This window comes from Equus przewalskii, chromosome 7 (genome assembly GCF_037783145.1).
Source record: "Equus przewalskii isolate Varuska chromosome 7, EquPr2, whole genome shotgun sequence".
NCBI lineage: Eukaryota > Metazoa > Chordata > Mammalia > Perissodactyla > Equidae > Equus > Equus przewalskii.
Genome location: NC_091837.1, coordinates 77801983 through 77820173, shown reverse-complemented (window position 1 = coordinate 77820173; position 18191 = coordinate 77801983). Strand labels below are relative to the sequence as shown.

At 41.8% G+C, this 18191-nt stretch overlaps 1 protein-coding gene across 25 annotated transcripts in view; it reads right to left on the bottom strand.

The window, feature by feature from the left end:
* Positions 1-2371: 2371 nt before the first annotated feature.
* The window catches only part of ZNF532 (zinc finger protein 532), a 107919-nt gene continuing 92099 nt past the window's right edge, over positions 2372-18191 (bottom strand). For 11 of the 25 annotated variants that reach the window (XM_070627792.1, XM_070627785.1, XM_070627793.1 and 8 more), the window contains 3 exons: positions 8429-8541; positions 6239-6386; positions 2372-4359 (listed from right to left, as the gene is read on the bottom strand). In XM_070627792.1, coding sequence (XP_070483893.1) covers positions 3865-4359; positions 6239-6386; positions 8429-8541 — 756 coding nt within the window. In that variant the 3' untranslated portion in view covers positions 2372-3864. Of the gene's footprint in view, positions 4360-6238; positions 6390-8428; positions 11176-12166; positions 12257-18191 lie in introns of all 25 variants that reach the window. The other 14 variants (XM_070627783.1, XM_070627776.1, XM_070627777.1 and 11 more) reach the window with 4 other exon arrangements.

Sequence of the window (18191 nt, the reverse complement as noted above, 5' to 3'; positions counted from 1 at the left end):
ATGGTTCCTTTAAGTCATATTTTATGAAGTTCTTCAAACACATTTTCCTTTTATCCCCTTCCAAGTAGGCATTAAAAAACAATGCTCACAGCATGATGAATATTTTAACATGAAATAATACACTAATCTTGGCCCAAGTTTCCAACAGGAAATCTCCCTGTTGGTCAAAGATCCTGGGATGGAACTCACCAGCCCACTGACCCTGGAGAGAAGCACCCACCAGGGCTTTAGGGTGGAACAGCTGTTCTTCAGAATACTTACTAGAGTAGGAGTCAGGAATTTGCTGAAAATGTGTTTGGGAGGAAGAAGTGATTTATGCCATGGAGTCTAAGCCCACATTTTCCTTTTTCTCATGTTATAAGTTCTTATCACCTTGCTGGCATCCTTCTTTATGCATCACTGTTACTCAGTTATTGATAAAATAACATCATCCAACCAGACGCATTCAAACAAGAACGTATCTCGTATGTATATCTAAAGCACAAGCTTCCCCGTAACTAGCTCTTTCATATTTCTATGTAAGTAATCTAAACCTTGAAAAAAAAATCTATTTCAGAAATCACCTAGGTTTGAACTTTCCAATCAGACTTATCCTCTTTCTCTGTATCCCACCACACAAAATCCTCACAATACTACTTCTGAAATGCCACCCACAACTGCAGCCTCTCTCCAAGCCTCCTCTCCTCAGTCGAGTCTGCACGCCCACATGCACTACTGCATTAGCACCACAGCCACACCGACTTACACCTTATTCCTGTGATGGTCATTTATGCTGTTCAAGTATTTTCAGCCTTCTGGGCACATGGTAGAATCACTCTTCCTGGCCTCCTTGTGATTACATAGGAACATGTAACTGGTTTTGGCCAATGAGCTGTGAGAAGTGACCCCTTGTCACTTCTGGGCCAGAGCATTTAATGGCACTTGTCGCAGTCAACCCTCAATGGATATCAAATGTAAACAAGAACTCAGTCTTGTCATAAGTCATTAAGATATAGGGTTGTAACTATAGCATAACTTATGCTGATTGATACACTCTCCCACCACCCATTCTAAACACTGTCACCAATTCATATGGTTATGTCACTCCCCTGTCCAAATAACTCATCTCTATCAGAGTACAAACCCCTTAGTCTGTCCTTCAAGGCTTTTTACAACTTGGCACAAGCTTACACTGTCAGCCTCAGCTCGTACCTCCCTACTAAACAGAGGAAATCGGCTTCCTAAGAACTCACTGAGCAGGCCCGTTTTCTGCCTTTAATCTGATTAGGTCCCGTTTCTCAAATGCCCACATCTACAACCACACAGCATCTACAGCTAATGAAGACTGCATAGAATTCACAAGTCCTAGTGTGGATTTTTGTTCTGCATTCACCAAGTTAACCCAAATATTCATGTCTTTCATTAATGGCTAAGAATCTTCCATGCTAGCCCTTCCTAAATTCTATTCCCTCTTTTGGAACTCATATAAAACTTGTTAGATCTTCACATTTCGTCCTTTTTGACTTCTAACCTCTTTCATATATTTCATCTCTTTATCTCTGTGCTGTATTCCAGGTAATTTCTTCACGATCTATCTTCCAGTACACCGATTCTCTCTTCAGTTGAACCATCCGAATTTCCTCCCAGGGCTACAGCATGGTATGCTGCTTTTCTACCCTGTATTTCAGTTTCTTCTTCATCTTGGACCTGTGGGCATTTTTAAAAAACTTTCTTGGATGCTCAACTAGGCATTTAATAGATGCTAATTTCATATTACCAAGCATTTTTGGGTGTTTTAGACAGACTTTCCGGTTATCTTATAAAAGACATTAGTGCCACAAACAAAAATTCTAGTATCGTGTTTTGCACATACATTTTATTTGTTGAATAAGTGAGTATTTGTCAATATGTACATGAACACACAGGCGAGCACTAGGTTTAGAGCAAGAATATCTGGGTTCTAAGATGCAAAGCCACTTCCCAGCTATGAGGGCTTAGGCAAAGAACTTATCTGAGCTCAGCTTCCTCAACTGTAGAACTAGGCTGTTAAGACCTGTGCAGCCCACCGCACAGGTTTATTGCAAGGTTCAAATGCAGAAACATAGGAAAGTGCTATGAATACAACTTAGGGAAATACAAGTATAAATATAACAAGTAACAGAAACTGAATTTCAAGTTGAGGAACACTTAATCATGCCCTCGGATTATACCGATGGACTGATAGGAGTCAACAAGAATGTGACAAAACCGCCAATTGCTAATGAGAACGAATATGCCCTTCTTCTGAGTGGGAAGAATTTTGCAATATCCTGTAGCCTGTCCCTGTGATTAATCACTTCCTAAACTTCATGAAAACGTCAGAGACCCACCATCAATAACTCTCTCACAGAAGCACAAGGGCCAAATGTCCCAAGTTTATTTACATATGAAATGTGTTTAATACAGTTATGATGGATGTAGTGCACCACACCTGACAGCAGCAAGACCTTTTGAGGAACCGAACGTTGACTACAGTATATCATGCAAGTATCTATATATACACAAAAGAATTTCTTTTCTTTAAAAAAAAAAAAGTACAAAACATGTTCAGGGATAAATACAAGATATAAAATGCAAAAGAAAACACAAAACGAAACCCAAAAAATATAACTCTCCCAGAGAACTATAAACGGAAGGGACAGAAGAGTACCTCTGCTGCACTTCAATAAAGCAGAACTACTGATATGAAAGATACTTATTGAAATGACCGAACTAAACCCAGGTGGCTCAGTGCTTAATTGAACGGCCAATCGCGATGCGCAGGCGGCTGCATCGATAAGTCGGTGGTTGAAGTTGTGCATCCCAACTCTAAGTACCAGAACGTTTGGCAGTAGCACCCAGAACAGGAAACGCCAACTCTTTAGACAGCAAAGGGTTAAGTCAACTGTGATTTTTTTTTTCCTGTCAAGAGCCAGAGAAATACTCGATATCTTTAGTTGTGTCTTTGTAATAGTTAATAAATTACATGACAAAAACTTGACTATATAAACCTATTGATCTAACTATATATTTGTAACTTTTACAGTAGTCCAGCCCTTTCGTAACTTTATCTCCTTGTGCTCTATAAGCCAGCCTTGCAAATTTGCTCAGAAAACCGCCAGCCCCCGTTTTTTCCCTTTAGAATAATACCCTTCCTCCCGTTCGAAGATGGAATTAAGGAAATCCACATTCCTTGCTGGATTTCTGGCCTAAGTTTTTATCCACCACCGGGAAAGAAGCTACCTGCAAGGCTGCTTTAAACACTGTTTGGCGTGGCCTGGAAAAAATGCCACACGCGGAGTGCGGTCACGTCAGAAACGCGCACCCCCAGACTTAGAGCAGGCACGTTGAGGATGGTGCTAAGACACTTAAAAGTCCCTAGTGTTTTGAGACCCACAATCACCTACAATTTATGTAGTGAATTCTAAAAATTAAAAACACTAAAAAAGGCATTATCTTAGCCTGTAATTAGTTAACCCATTCAAATCTGTAACATACAAAATGGTTTATTTGAATTCAGGAACTGCCCCTGTTACTAAGAACTCTGTTTTAAAGAAACAGTACAAAAAGAAAAATTCTAACCTGGAAAGAAAAAAAAAAAAAAAAAATTTCCACTAAATACTGATACAAACATGTAACAAAGAGTATAAAAAGTTATTCATTTAAATATATACAAACTCTTTTAAACTCAAATACTGTTTTAATACTCATCGAGGACATACACGACGAGGTGAAGGTACACTGAAGGAGAGTATATTGCAACAGCCTGGACAGGACTGTTAACTCGATTATTCTGCAGACTTCTTGTAACAAAAATGTCCTTTTTATTCCAATGTGGACAGGGGTTCTCCGTGGGGAGGTCAGTGGCTATTTCTCAGCTGAGCTCACTCTTTTGGATTTGATGAAGGCCATGCCGTGTGTCCGCATGTGAGCATTTAAGGCAGCTTCCGTTTCGAACGTTTTGGCGCACACTTTGCACTTTCTGTCTGACGCCGCGCCGTCGGCGGCGTCGTCCTCGTGGCTGGGCTTGTTCTCCTGCTGACTGTCCTCTCCGGCCCCGTTCTGCTTGGACACCGGCTGCGGCTCCTTCAGCTTGTGCACAATGAAGAGGTGCCTGGACAGGGAGACGTGCGACGTGTAGCAGAGGCCGCACTCGCGGCACTGGTGGGACGAGCCGTCCGACTTGTGCTGAGGGATGTGTTCGTGGAACTGCAGCAGATTTTCGGTGGTGAAGCCACACACAGCACACTTGTGAACCTTGAAAACGTTTATCTTTAGCTTTTTCAGTGGCTGAGTAATTGCTCCTCTGGGAGGTCTGAACTCCAAAACTGGTTCTTCCAACTTCCGCTTGGGACTGGGAACCTTTGAGAAGAAGAAAAACAACAGATGACACAACTGAAACCCGTCTGCTGTGTGGGTGATAAAACGATCAGCTCTCTCGGACTCCAGAGCCGCTGGGAAGACGTGTCCTGGGAGCTGCGGGATCTGGGTTTTCTTACAGCTGCGCGTCTGCCACTGCACCCCATGCTCACACCTTTCATCCACCCCGCAAAAGTGAGCGGAGTTCCCGTGTGACCAGGCATCACTCCGGCCAGTGGGCTAGCATGACCAAACGAGCCCCAGCCTTCACGGGAGGGAGGCTCCAGTGGAGCAGGATGAAAACAAAGGAGTCAATCTACAGTGTGTCAGACACACGGGAACAAACCAGGACACAGGAGAGGGGGATGGCTGTTAGGTCACGTGGCTCGGTCAGGGACGGCCTTGGTGATAGTTGACATCCGAACAGAGGCCTGTCGCAGCCATGGTGCGAGCCATGTGCCCCCACGTCAGGGGAAGGGTCCAGACATGGGGAGCTGTGCGTGCAAAGGCCGAGGTGGGAGCTGGCCTGTGTGCTCAGGGGACAGCAGGGAGGCCAGTGGGGCTGGAGCAGGTGACCAGCTGTGTGCGGACACGAGGCCAGGGAGAGGCAGGGGGCGGACGGACTGAAAAGCACCTTGTGTGAGAAAAAATGTCAGGGACTTGTGCTTTTTCTTTGACTAAGATGGAGAGCCACTGGGGACTCACCTGGAGGGACTGCCCTTTCCTGCCCCCTCGCCATCAGCAGACCCCTTCCCCCGCTGGCCATGCCTTCCTCTTTCCTTTCCAGCTTTCCAGGTCCGACCCACATCAAATCCCCTCACTTCTAGCTCTCCAAAAACCCAAGCCAAAAGAACACTCACTCCTCCCTACTCCCTTTCGGGCCTGTTCACAGGGCACCACTCACATGCGGCCTGGACCAGAAGCTGCCTCTGCACCTACACTGTTTACTTCACCTGCCACCCCGCCCCCGCCATTACTCGAGGGAAGGGATTACAGTTCAATGCGACACTAGTCTGACTTGTATCCTAACGAGGCTCTACTCAGTGGTTAACTCCTTGAAGCACACAGCCGCTTTTACCAGGTACATTCCAGATGCAGCACAGTGCCAACGAAAGACGTCTCTACAACGTCTGCTCAACTGTTGCTTTAACTCTAAAAGCACCTGCACACACACCTCTTTACACAGGTCATCACGTATCCTGTTGTCTGATTCAAGTTCACTATCCACTGGTGTAAGAACGAGGCACGAATTTGTCATGCTATCTTTTATCGTTACAAAGAGAAGCTGAAAGGAATCAATTTTTATTAGGTACCTCTCACAACCGATATGTTGCCAATGAAAAAGAATCTAGCTTTATACACTCCTTCTGGCTAAGAGACAATTTCCATGAGTCAACATAAAATTTTAAAATCTATAAATGTAAAGAGATCCCTACAGCTGTTTTTGGAAGGATATAGAAGAAACCTAATAGGAGCAAGATGAAAGGTCAGAATGGGTGTAGAGGGAGATTACCCATTATTTTATACCTTTATGCATAGTCTGAATTTTTTTTTTTTTTAAGATTTTTCATTTTTTTCCTTTTTCTCCCCAAAGTCCCCCGGTACATAGTTGTACATTCTTCGTGTGGGTCCTTCTAGTTGGGGCATGTGCAACACTGCCTCAGCGTGGCTTGATGAGCAGGGCCATGTCCGCGCCCAGGATTCAAACCGACAAAACACTGGGCAGCCTGCAGCGGAGCACGCGAACTTAACCACTCGGCCACAGGGCCAGCCCCTGAATTTTTAAAATTGTGTAACTGTAGGAAAATTTAAATGGAAAGAACACATGGGAAAAGCAAGTTGACACACTTTTACTACAAAGAGATCAAGTGCAGTGTTTGACCTTGGTATCTTCTTTTATTTCGGTCTCCTCCTCGTTGGCGGCTTCTGCCATTTCTTTCAAGTCCGGGTCCTTAATACCGTGCATGAGTTGGATATGCTTCTCCAGCATCAACCGTTTCGTAAAGGTACGCCGGGAGTCGGGGCAGTGCCTGTGGAGCCAAGACAGGGAGATAACCTACTTGCCGAAAAGTAACTCATGCCGAAGAAGGTACTTGTCGCTGAAAGACCTTCACCACCGACGGTACACTCTGAAGGGTCAAGATGACCTGTATGAAGACCAAAGGTCCAAAGCGAAATAGCCATCTTGCTATAAATCATAGTTTCCAATTGGTGAAAAACAATTTCGCAGCTTTTGTAAAGAGTTTTCTGTCAATTTTTGTGTCCTTACAGGACCAGCCTAATTTGGTTCAGATGGAATATTTATTTTCTAGGTTTGGTTAAAGTATTCATAATTAATTCATAATTCCAGATGGCTTTAATTTTAAAAAGGAGAATATTAAATTTCAAAAGTTTTCTTTACAATGACTCAGAGTGTTCCTTCAGAATTTGCATCATGAGAGGCACTTAATACGAAGAAGGTCCCTCCCTCACCCTTCCTGCCGATGGTAACCATCCTGGGCCACTCTGCCATCAGGAAGAGAAGACGGGGCTCCAGCCCTGTCAAATTCCGCATCAAAACACAAACACAGTATGCGTGATTATAACCACAGCACTCAAACACGTGTTCATTCAGTAGATTAAAACACAGAAAATGGTGAACAGATATCCAAAGCAGGTCAATTATTTAAGTTTCCATTTCATCTTGTGCAAAAATCCCCTGTAGATTATGAATACAATTTTTTTAGAAGATATGAATTTACCATTTTCTTAATAGGGTCCAAAACAGGTAAACAAAAAGTTAATGACCCTGGTGATTACAGACACTATAAGGCAGACACCAAGAAGATCACAGTGAAGGAGGATGACAAGTCCCTCACGGTCTGACACTGAACCATATCTGCTGCCTTTGAAAAGGCTTCTGAGGATGTTATAATGATTGGTCCCAAACCCTGATGATTTCAGGTTAGAGATCCTCTCCAGGGGCTGTGACAGGAGCCGGTACCGACACCGAAGAACAAACGAAAGGAGCCGGACAATCCCATTTTACTGCTTGACACTGACTTCACCAGGAAATAGACAAAACCCATCAGATGAGGGGTTAGGCCTCGCCAGACTTCCTTCTCATCTGCTCGGTCCTGGGCTTCCTTCTAAATTCTCTGATGCTTTCAGTGTGGTCTCAACATACAGACTTTATTTACGGAATGTTCTCATCTCATCGGAATCACTCCCAGCTTCAATGTCATTGAAGGAGAGTCTACATCCCTATTTTCCTACCCAAGAAATTTTCCCTAACCAACCAAGACACAGTAAAACCCCACTGATCTAACAGCCAAGCTTCACCGCCTCCTGACCACATGGTACACGGAGCCCTGCTTTCATCATGGTCACACGCTACACACTGGCCACATGACTTCTGGGTCTTTTAGTCCTCTCTCTTTTATGAGAAGCGCCTTAAAGTAAGTGACCTTGTTATATCAACTCACTTTCGGCATGTTCTAGTTGAATGGGTGATAAAGCTTTTTCACTAACCATAATATAACAAGTTCTAATCTTCAAATACACAAAGAAGTCACACACGACCATGCACTGAGTGCTATGACGGTCCAACAGTGTGTGCTGAGAAAAGGCTGCTCTGCATTAGGTGGTGGGCTGCAGCCAAGGGGCAAATGGTCTAGCCTAGGACTGACTCCATGACCGGGCTCTGTCAGGGCCTGCTCCAAACCACGGAGTAAATCAACCAGCCAAATCAGCCCGCCGATGCTGGCAACTCACTGTGTGTATAGAGACCAAAAAGCACCTGGAAATCAATCACTTCTCCAAAATTCTCAGTAATAAAATACATACGCCTGGATAACAGATAAGAACATAGGAATGTACACAGGGTATGCAAGAAACTGCTCCGTTTTACTTTAGTATTTTTAAGCATTACAACCAAGAAACTGTATGTCAAAACAGAATATATTTAAGAAACAAAATCTATAAACTGGAGCAGAGGATGTGGAGCAGAAAGTAATGGCAAAATACGAAAAACCTTGGAGAAGTTCCAGCTTACTCCTTTCACTGTGCTTCCACATTAGAAACTACGACTTACGAGCAGGTATAAACTTTCCTGATGCCTTTGTGCTTGATCCGGTTGTGACGGCACAGGCTGTGCGAGGAGCTGAAGGATTTGTCACACTGGCGGCAAGGGTGCTTCTTCATTTGCTTTATCAGGAGAAAGGAGAGAGAAAGTCACTGAGAGAACAAAACCAGAAACGCTTTAAAAACTAAGAAGTCTTTCATGATAGCTTAAGTTAATCATGCTTATTTAACAACACAGTAACCAAACTAGAAGGTTCTTTTTAAAATGTAACAAAAAGGGAGGGTAGGGCTGGGGTAATCGTGAAGGGGCTACTTTCTAGAGAACGGGGTAAACTTTATCAGAAGAGTAAAAAATTATGTATTTTTTTTTTCTCAAAAACACTTACATTTTTGATTCAACACAAACACCCAGATATTTGAAGAGAAAACATTACCTAAATTTTCTTTGCAAGAGATAGAAATGTTATTTTTAAAAAAGCAGATAACATACGAAAACATAATTCTTCAGTAAACACCCAATGAGTTAGTGTTATATCTAGAAAGCATATGTAAGCTTGCCAATGTGCCATTTTAAATTAAATCTCTGGCTAATTTTAAACATTTTAACTTTTCCCCCTAATGATTAAGTAATTATTCCTTCTATGAGGAAAGAGTTTGCCAGAAGGTCTTTCGTTTTAAATAACATCATTTGGTTATCTCAAGAACAAAAAAGTTTGAAACCACTTTATGGAGATTGCCTGGTGGTGTATGTTGGGTGTGTGAGCGCATTTGTATACGGGGTAGGGGGGAACTCAGCGAGAGAGTGCGAGAGAAAGCTATCGAGAGATATAAAATCAAAGTTAAAAGTTTCCCTCTTTAGCTATTGCTAAGACATAATTATGTTAATTCAACAGATTCCCATGTGGAACCTTTGAAGTAAAATTAGTGGGTTAACTTTAAAACAAATTCTTTGGTGATGATGTGCACTGCAGTCTGGAATTAAATAATGTCACATCACAAGGAAATTCAATCAAGAAAGAACTGTCAGCCTCATGAATGGAACAAAATTTGGCTCAACCCTCATGAAAAACAAGGCTGAAGTAGAAGTAAGTTCTCATGCGAAATAGCATTCCTATTTTTGGCAATAAGAGACAAGCAACTGTGAGCTAAGTGATAAAGAAATGATAAAGATTTTTATAATTATTTTTACACTGATCACCTGACAAATGTGTCCTTCTAGGAAAATCTGTTTAAGTGGTTGAGAGTTTGGCTCTGGAGTCCCAGAGACGGGCTGGGACTTGTCTCCTTGCCTCCACTGCTCACAGATCATGTGACAGGGGAAAGCTTCCCAACCTCCACAGACACCCAGCCCCCAGACTGTAGGGTGGGCGTCACCACAGCGCCTTCCTCAGAGGGTGCTGGGGGACGGGGGGACGAAAGGGTGCCTGGGACACAGAGACATCCTCAATAAAAGTTCTTTTATTAATAATAGTAAAGTTACATAACCAAGTTTCAACTAAAAGAGTAGAAAGTACTGTCTTTTATAAAGCAAATCAGTCTAGCAGGCGTTCAAAGGGTCTTGAATCTAGACAAGGGCAAAGGAGTGTGCTGCTTCTCCAAGTTAAAGACCAAAATCCTACGGTTGCTTTTATTGTTTTCCTAAGCACATTGCCTCTGGGATCCATGCACAGATACCCCAGATTATAAGAGTCGTCTCTGGGAAAAAAGAGGGAGAACAAAGCCAATAACCAGGTAGTGCCTCTGAGACACAGTGCCCCTTCTCCCAAAGGTACTCCCTCAGAAAACTGTTGACTGCATAAAACAGACCATCCCCAGTCTCCCGGATTAGCACTTATGTAGCCATAGAATGAATAAGAGGTCTCTTGAGAATAAAGCTTTAAGAAAATAATAGTCAGCCATGAATATTTCTGCTATGCTTCAATAAAGGTATTTAAATATCTATTAATTCTAATTCCCGTGGAATTTTGTGCATAAAAGATGGACAAGGTTAAGATCACCTGGAAGAGTCCACGCACAAGACATCTTTCTAAAAGCAAGAGAGTTGTAGCAAATAATCATAAAGGACGTAGAGAACAGAAATTTATCTTTCCAGCCACATAATAGGGCAAGAGGCCTCAGAGAAACATGAAGTGGATTTTCTAAGATGAAGGATTTAATATTCTATTTCTTGTTATGCTGTAGTTATATTAATATAAAATCAAAGTTTTAAGAGAAATATCAATAAAGAAATCCTCAGTAGATAATAAATTAAATGAAGAGCAGTTTAGCTGAATCAATAATTACTATTTTCAAAAAGAGTCAACAATGTGTAAGATATTCCTTCTTTTTCAACATCTTTATAAAAAAATGCAGAAATGAACTGTGCAATCCCAAAACAATGGAGCAGAGTTTCAAAATCACTGACGACAAGAAAATTACAGGTTTAAACACCAGTTTCCATTTCAAACCTGCCATGTTCACATTGGCTAACAAAACAAGTGACTTTCTTCTTTGTTAAATTTTAAATACTAACTTATTTAAACGTGCTTTACTGATTTTCATAACTTATATTTTCAATATTATGATAGTTGATACTACTTTATGAGACAGAAGGCAATTTTTATAAATCACATGAAAATGGAAAAAACAGCATTAAGAAAATGTAAAGCCTATCATCAATGTTTTCAAGGCTTTCAAGGTCATTTATTTCCTTCTGGGGCCAATGCAGTGTAAGCTGATCTCGAGGGAATCAGCGCCTTGAGTAGACTTCATATTTACCTAAAATCAGAAAAGAAATATATTTTTCTATTCTGTTATGAATTATTGTTTGCTTTCAAATAGCACTCTTTACTAAAGAAAGAGTGAACTATTAAGCTGGCAGGGTCTGAAAAGTTTTGTAAAACTTTAGATAAAATATCAAATAAAACAAACACTTGGGAACACTTCCTAAACTTTCTCCCTAATCTCCAATTTTTGACTCCTTGATCTTCACATCCTCTAAGAAAGCAAGCACTGGTTCCTCTTACCAAATTCCTCTGCTCTGAATGCCCTAGCCATGGGCTCTAGGCTGAGCTGCGTGATCTAAAATGCCTCGGAAAGCACTTGGATGACACTTGGTGAATGTGTCTTGGAATGCATGGGCTCTCTCACAATCAGACATTTCCCATTCTGACAACCAGTCCCTTCTTGTCTCTTGGCTTGAAAGGCTCTTTCTGTGTCAGGGGATTTCGAAGAAGTCAGAGGGAGAATCGTCACAACTTCACACATCGTCTCCAGCTTCTCCTGAGATCCCCGCCTCCAGGAGGTATCTGCCTTGCACCAACATGCAAAGGGCCTCCTTAATGGCCATCACACATCCAGAAACACCCACAAGTCTAAGATTAAAGGGAGTGGAATTATTCCCAAACCATGCTGACACACACTCTTCAGCTCTATCATAACGTTCTTTATACAAAAGAAAAAACCAAACCAACTATATCATAGCAGCAATCCCCAGAATTTAACTCCTCAAACTCTGGACCCTTTCACTTGGGAATCTATTCTACAGATATACCCACATATGGCACAGTCCTGCTATAACACAACATATATATAACGTGTTTATGTACCACTGCATGATGCAAAATCAGGCAATAAAACCTCAGGGCTTCCAGTAAAAATGAAGTCAGGGGCCTAACACTCAACAAGTCCGTCAGTGACACATTTAATAAAAACAGTAGCATGGTTTTATGCATGTTAAATGATTAAGAAATACATAGATAAAGTTTACCTTGAAAAAGACCTGCAGTTTGCCTGTGGAACTGGGCATCAGAGGGTTGTGGCTTGTTGAGTTTTTGTGAAGTGGTGGCAGGAGGGTTATCTGAAATTGGAGGGTAGGAGGGAAGTTGTAACACCAGGTGTGGACCGGTGTGACGTTACTCAACCCATGGGGAGATGAGGTCGCTGGTGGAAGTGTGAGGTGTGTGTATGAGTGTGTTTTGTGTAGGTTCCTACACAACTCCATCCACAGTCTTCTGTGCTAACCTAGTGTTTCTGAGGGATGAAATCATATGTGAGCAAACTCGGGCTTCAAGTCATGCTCCAATTGTTTCCTGATACATCTACTGCATTGGAACAAATTTGTGTTTTCAACAGTGTTATAGCAAAACCGACTGTACAAGGTTATTCACTGCAGCACTGTGCATAACGGGAAAAGATGGGAAAAAATCTGGGTCCGTCACATAAGAATTGGTTAAATAAAGCATATGCCCTCACATACAACAATATTCTTGTCACGCAGCTGTAGAAAAGAATGGAAGATCTCAATGCACTGATGTGAAAAGAACTATAATACATATGGTATGCAGAAAGAACGGGTGCAGAAAATAATATTAATAAGCTGCGTTAGAAAGATGTAAAAATGAGAACCATCTATGACGATACCTGCACAGAGATACATAAGAAACTTAGTGATTATGAGGCCCAAGGGTAGCAACGTGGCTTTTCATTGTAGTGCTTCATAATGTTGGGATTTCTGAACCGTGTGAATATAGTACATATCAAAAAAATTTTTTTTCTGTTGCCTCAAAAAAATTCTAAGTCAGCTTTACTGAGGTATAATTTACAAAAACGTAAGATTTGCTCTTTTTAATGTATAGTTCTATGAGCTTTGACAAATGCTTACTAACTGCCACTACAATCAAGACACAGAACGGTTCCACCACGCCCTAAAATCCCCATGAGCCCCTTTATAATCAAGCCCGCTTCCTAAACCCTGCTCGTGGCAACCTGATCTGTTTTCCACCCTCTAGTTTTGCTCTATCTGTCATAGAAAGGGAGCTATATGGCATAGCAGGGAGTTTTCTGAGGCTGGCTCTTTCACTCGGCCTGACAGCCGTGCATTTCCTCCACGCTGCCCTGTGGCCCGGCAGGCCACCCCTTTCGCTGCCGAGTAGTAGTCTGCGCTATGGATATACTCCAGTTTACCCACTTACCAGGCGGAGGACATCTAGGTTGTTTCCAGTTTTTGAAAATTATGAATTTTAAAGCTATAAACAATCACATATAGGTTTCGGTGTGAAGATATGATCTTATTTCTCTTGGGTAAGTACCCAGGAATGGGATTACTAAGTGATATAGTAAATTAAATAATAAACTGTCAAACTGTTTTCCAGAACGGCTGTACTTTGCATTTTCATCATCAACGGATATGAGTTCTTAATTGCTCTGCAACCTCCCCAGCACATTGTCTGACCATTTTATTTTATTTTATTGTAGCCATTCTAAAGGGTGGCTAGTGGTCTTTCACTGTGGTTTTAATTTGCATTTCTCTAATGACTAACGATATTAAGGTAAAAAATTTTCAATTAGCAGATAAAACACCTACTTATACAGTGTACCTCTTCCTCCAAAGAAAAAGTCTGAACTCTAAAAGTTTTTGTTGTTTTTGTTTTGCTGAGGAAGATGAGCCCTGACCTAAGATCTGTGCCAATCTTCCTCCACTTTATATGTAGGTTGCTGCCACAGCACGGCTGACGAGTGGTATAGGCTCACACCCGGGATCCAAACCCACAAACCCAGGCCACCGAAGTGGAGCACACAAACTTAACCACTATGCCACGGGGCTGGCCCCAAGTTTTTGGCATTTTATTTTTATTTCAGGACACATTTCACTTCCCTGTAAGCGCCCCAAAAATAGAAGCTGTGAATCTTTCATCTCTATATTCCTGGCATTCAGCATACAGAAAATACTGAGTAAATATTTATTGTGTGAATGAATAAAGGAAAGAATAACTGAATACACAATGATCTACTGGAAAAATATGAGCAAGTTCTACAAAGTAATCACAGAGTAACAAATTTAGAATAAAGTGCTGGACATAGAGCACGCATTGCTTGTTTTGGAAGAAGGCTGAGACACGAGCCTGTTTAAATACTGATAGGAGCCTGTAAAAATGAACATGCTGAGGACAGAGGCGAGCAATGAGCCAGTGAGCAGGGAGGCACTCAGACGGGAGGAAGAACAAGGCTTCCTGAGGGGTGGAGATAAGGCCCCCTCCAGAGACAGGTGCAATGCTTAGTACGGTCAGCAGCGGGTGGGTGAGGAAGGGACCAGGAAATCGAAGGAATTCCTGCCCGGCAGCTTCCATTTCAAAGTGAAATATATACGGTACATCTAGATGCTACCGCCTTCATTTCTTCTGCAGCCTTTTCTTTCTCTAATTGTTTCCAATTATAAAAGTAACAAATGCTCATTACAAAATAAAAGAGAAATTAAAGACTACTTCTAATCTCACCAATTGAAGTAACCAGAGTCAACTTCCAGCTATACAGCCTTCCCATTTCTTTTCTGAATATACATATTCATGTGTATTTAGAAGAGTGAATCTATATTATACATATTGATTTCGAACATGATGTACTTTCACTTGTATAACACACAGCTACGCGTATCTTGATGGTTCTACATTCTTCTTAATACACCATACTATTCTATTGTATAAGTGGACCATAATTTAACTATCTTCTATTAATGATTTAGATTGTTTCAACTTTTCAGTAATTACAGACAAAAATTTTTGTAGTCAACCAATTATTTCCTTTGTATAAATTCCTGAAAGTAGTCTTTGTAGTTTAGAAATTGCCAAAAATCTTAAGGTTCTTTGACACTTCTTGCCAAACTGTCCTCACAAAGGACACCACAGATCTAAATGGGTGCTGATTCAAGAGTCTTCAACCCTGGATTATCGCTCTTCAACTTTGCCAACGTGATAGGTAAAATACTACGCTGCACTTCATTTTGTTTTTCCTCAATGCTCAGTGATGTTGGACATCGATCCATACATTCCTGAGCCATTTGTGTTTCCCCAGGGAATTGCCCAATCACATCCCTTCTGCAGTGTTCTACACATGAGGGCAGGGGAGAACGGTAGGCAAGACCAGAGAGCAGACTAGAGGGTCTTGTAGACCACGGTGAGGGCTCTGGATCGTCCATGAGCACAGCGGCAGGACACTCCAGGGTGTGAGCAGAGGAGTTAAGATGATCGGCATATTTCAGATGGGTCATTCTGGCTGCCAAGTGTGGAAGCAGGGAACCAAGGCACAGGCTGTCTGTAATGATCCAGGGGACAGATTACATGCCCCGGGCTTGGAAAGTAAAGGTGATGATAAACGGCTAGATTTGGTATATATCTCAAAGGAAGAGAGCCAGCAGGATTTGTGGATGGGCTGAACGTGGGTGACAAAGGAGAGAAAAGGAGGGGTTAAGTATCACTCCAAATTCTTTGGACTGGGCACCTGGTAGAATAGTTCCCAGTCACTAACTGGGAAAGTAGGGAAGAAGCAGGTTTAGGAAAGGAGAGGAATCAAGAGTTAGGTTTTGGCTATATTAAATTCGAGAAGCTCACTGGAGATCTAAGTAGAGCTGCTAAATAGCTAGTTAGATTCAAGTCTGGAACTCAGGGGAGAGGGCCAGACCAGATATATAAACCTGCGAGTCATTAGGATCTAGATGGCTTTTAAAGTCATTGGCCTGGATGAGAACTTCCTGAGAATAAATGAACACATCAACATTTACAGGCTAGAAAGATGGGAAAGACAGAAGAGCTATCAGTGAGGCAGGATGAGAACCAAGAGAAAATAGTATCCTGGAAGCCTAGCAAAAGAAAGCACTAAGAAGGACCTAGCAGACAAGTGCTTCAGACAGGTCAAGTAAGATGACAACTGAGAAAGCCAAGACCCCTGGGCTTGATGACATGGAAGTCACCAGGGAGCTCGACAAGAGTGGTTTCGGTGGAGTGGTAAGACAAAAGCCTAAATGGGAGGAGAAAAGCAGGGGGTACAAGGATGGAAAACGGTTTCAGGGAGATTTGTTGTAAAGGGAGGCAGAGAAAAAAGGTAGTAGAGGAAGCAGGGTTAGGCAGGTTGTTTTGTTACCCTAAGAGGTACTGTGGCAGCTTTATGATTTTGAGAAGGATCTGGGAAAAGCTAAGGTGCAGGAGAGAGGGGACAAGTATTGTTGTGACATCCTCCAGTGGCCAAGAAGGGACTGGACAGAGCTATAAACGGAGGGACAGAGAGTTACCCCTTGTAATGGGAGAGGACAGTGTATATGTGTTCAGAAGCAAAGGGGTTTTCATCTCACCATCTCTCCTTATGTGTAAGGCAAGGTCCAAACTTCTTGGCTTTTGAGACTGCCCACAATCTAATCCTCAACCCATCATTTTGACTCTGTCTCCAAGGACTTTATAAACTTTCCATTCAAAGCAACTCAAACTCAAATCTTCTGAAGACAACGATACCTTCCACCCTTGTTCTGAGACAGCCTTGCCTCTCCTTGAGGCCCAATCCACCCCTCTGGGCTGCTTACCTCTCAGTTCCCTGGTGGGCCTTCCTGACCTCTCCAGCCGCCAGCCTCTCCTTTTCCACCCATATCCCACAGCTACCAGAGCAAAACATGAGAAACCCACATGTCAGTGTGTCACTCTTCTGCCTAAAACCCATCTGGTGTTCTCAGTAGCTTCAGAGAGGAGGGCCTTTGGACTTGCCTACCTCACCAATCCCAATCTGCCTTCATACCTTTTCGAGCACATCACGCTCCAGAACTACTCGTTGACAGTCACTTAGCTTGTCATGCTGGTTTCTACTGTATACATGCTCTTCTTTCTGCTCTGTACATAGGGCGAATTCCTCTTGTGCATTCTCCGAATACCTCTGTGGGTAGTATTTCTTCTGTGAAGCCTTTCCTGGCATCTCCCAAACCCTGCCAATACCCCATGAAACAGTGGTGTTCGAATCTCCACTTCCTTGCTCCTTAAATATAAATCCAATTCTTCTCTTCCATGCATCACAAGCAATTTTAATTTTTAATTCCATTATATCTTCCTGTGACCTCTTTAAAGGCTGGACTACATTTTATTATTGCTCACTCTATTCACAGGGCCTCAACAAGTACTGAGCTGAAACCTGAATTGAAAGCACCTTTCATTCAATATTTAATTATATACCATCTTGTGATTCCTCTAAGACTCTTGTTTTACACCCAGCTCATACTAGTTTTAGCTTTTAAAATATTTTTGCTTTCTTTTTCTACCCAACTGTAAGCATCTGCAGGGCAAGAATTATACTTTACACTTTATTTGTACTCTCCCATAACAAATACTATGCAATTTGATAAATGTTTATAGAATAAAAGAAAGGTGCATACAGAAGAACAAACATGGTTAAAAGTTCAACATTCCCAAGGTATGAATGGACGACCTCTTCTCAATGGCTTCAGAATTGCACATTATTCCTGTAACACACAAGTACCCAGACAAACCAAAGACTTAAAAAAAAGAAAGAAATAGCACAGATTGATAACCTGAACAGGTTTTAAAAATCTATAGTCTAATATGTCTCCTAGAAAACAAATTAGCTTTTCTGCAGAATAGAAATGTACTAAGACTACCTATAAATTATTACTCAATAAAGTTGACTTAAAAAAAAGAAATTCAGTAAAGAAATATGTAACACCATTAGCACACCTATTAAATAAATAAAAGGTATAATTTCACTCTAAGCATTCTTGAAACTTTTCACCAGGGTAAATAAAACTAACGTTTCCTAGGTATTTAAGTTTATTCATCTATTTACGTTAGATCCGAATATAGTCAGTATGTACCCACAAAACTGGAAAGCTTTTGCTCCCTTTATGTAAATACTACCTACAGTTACAGATGATAAATCATAAGAAATAAACCTGCTTACCCAAACCACCCATGCTCTCTTAGAAACTGGTCTTTTACACCAGCAAGGAGGCTTCCCCTGAAGTTTGG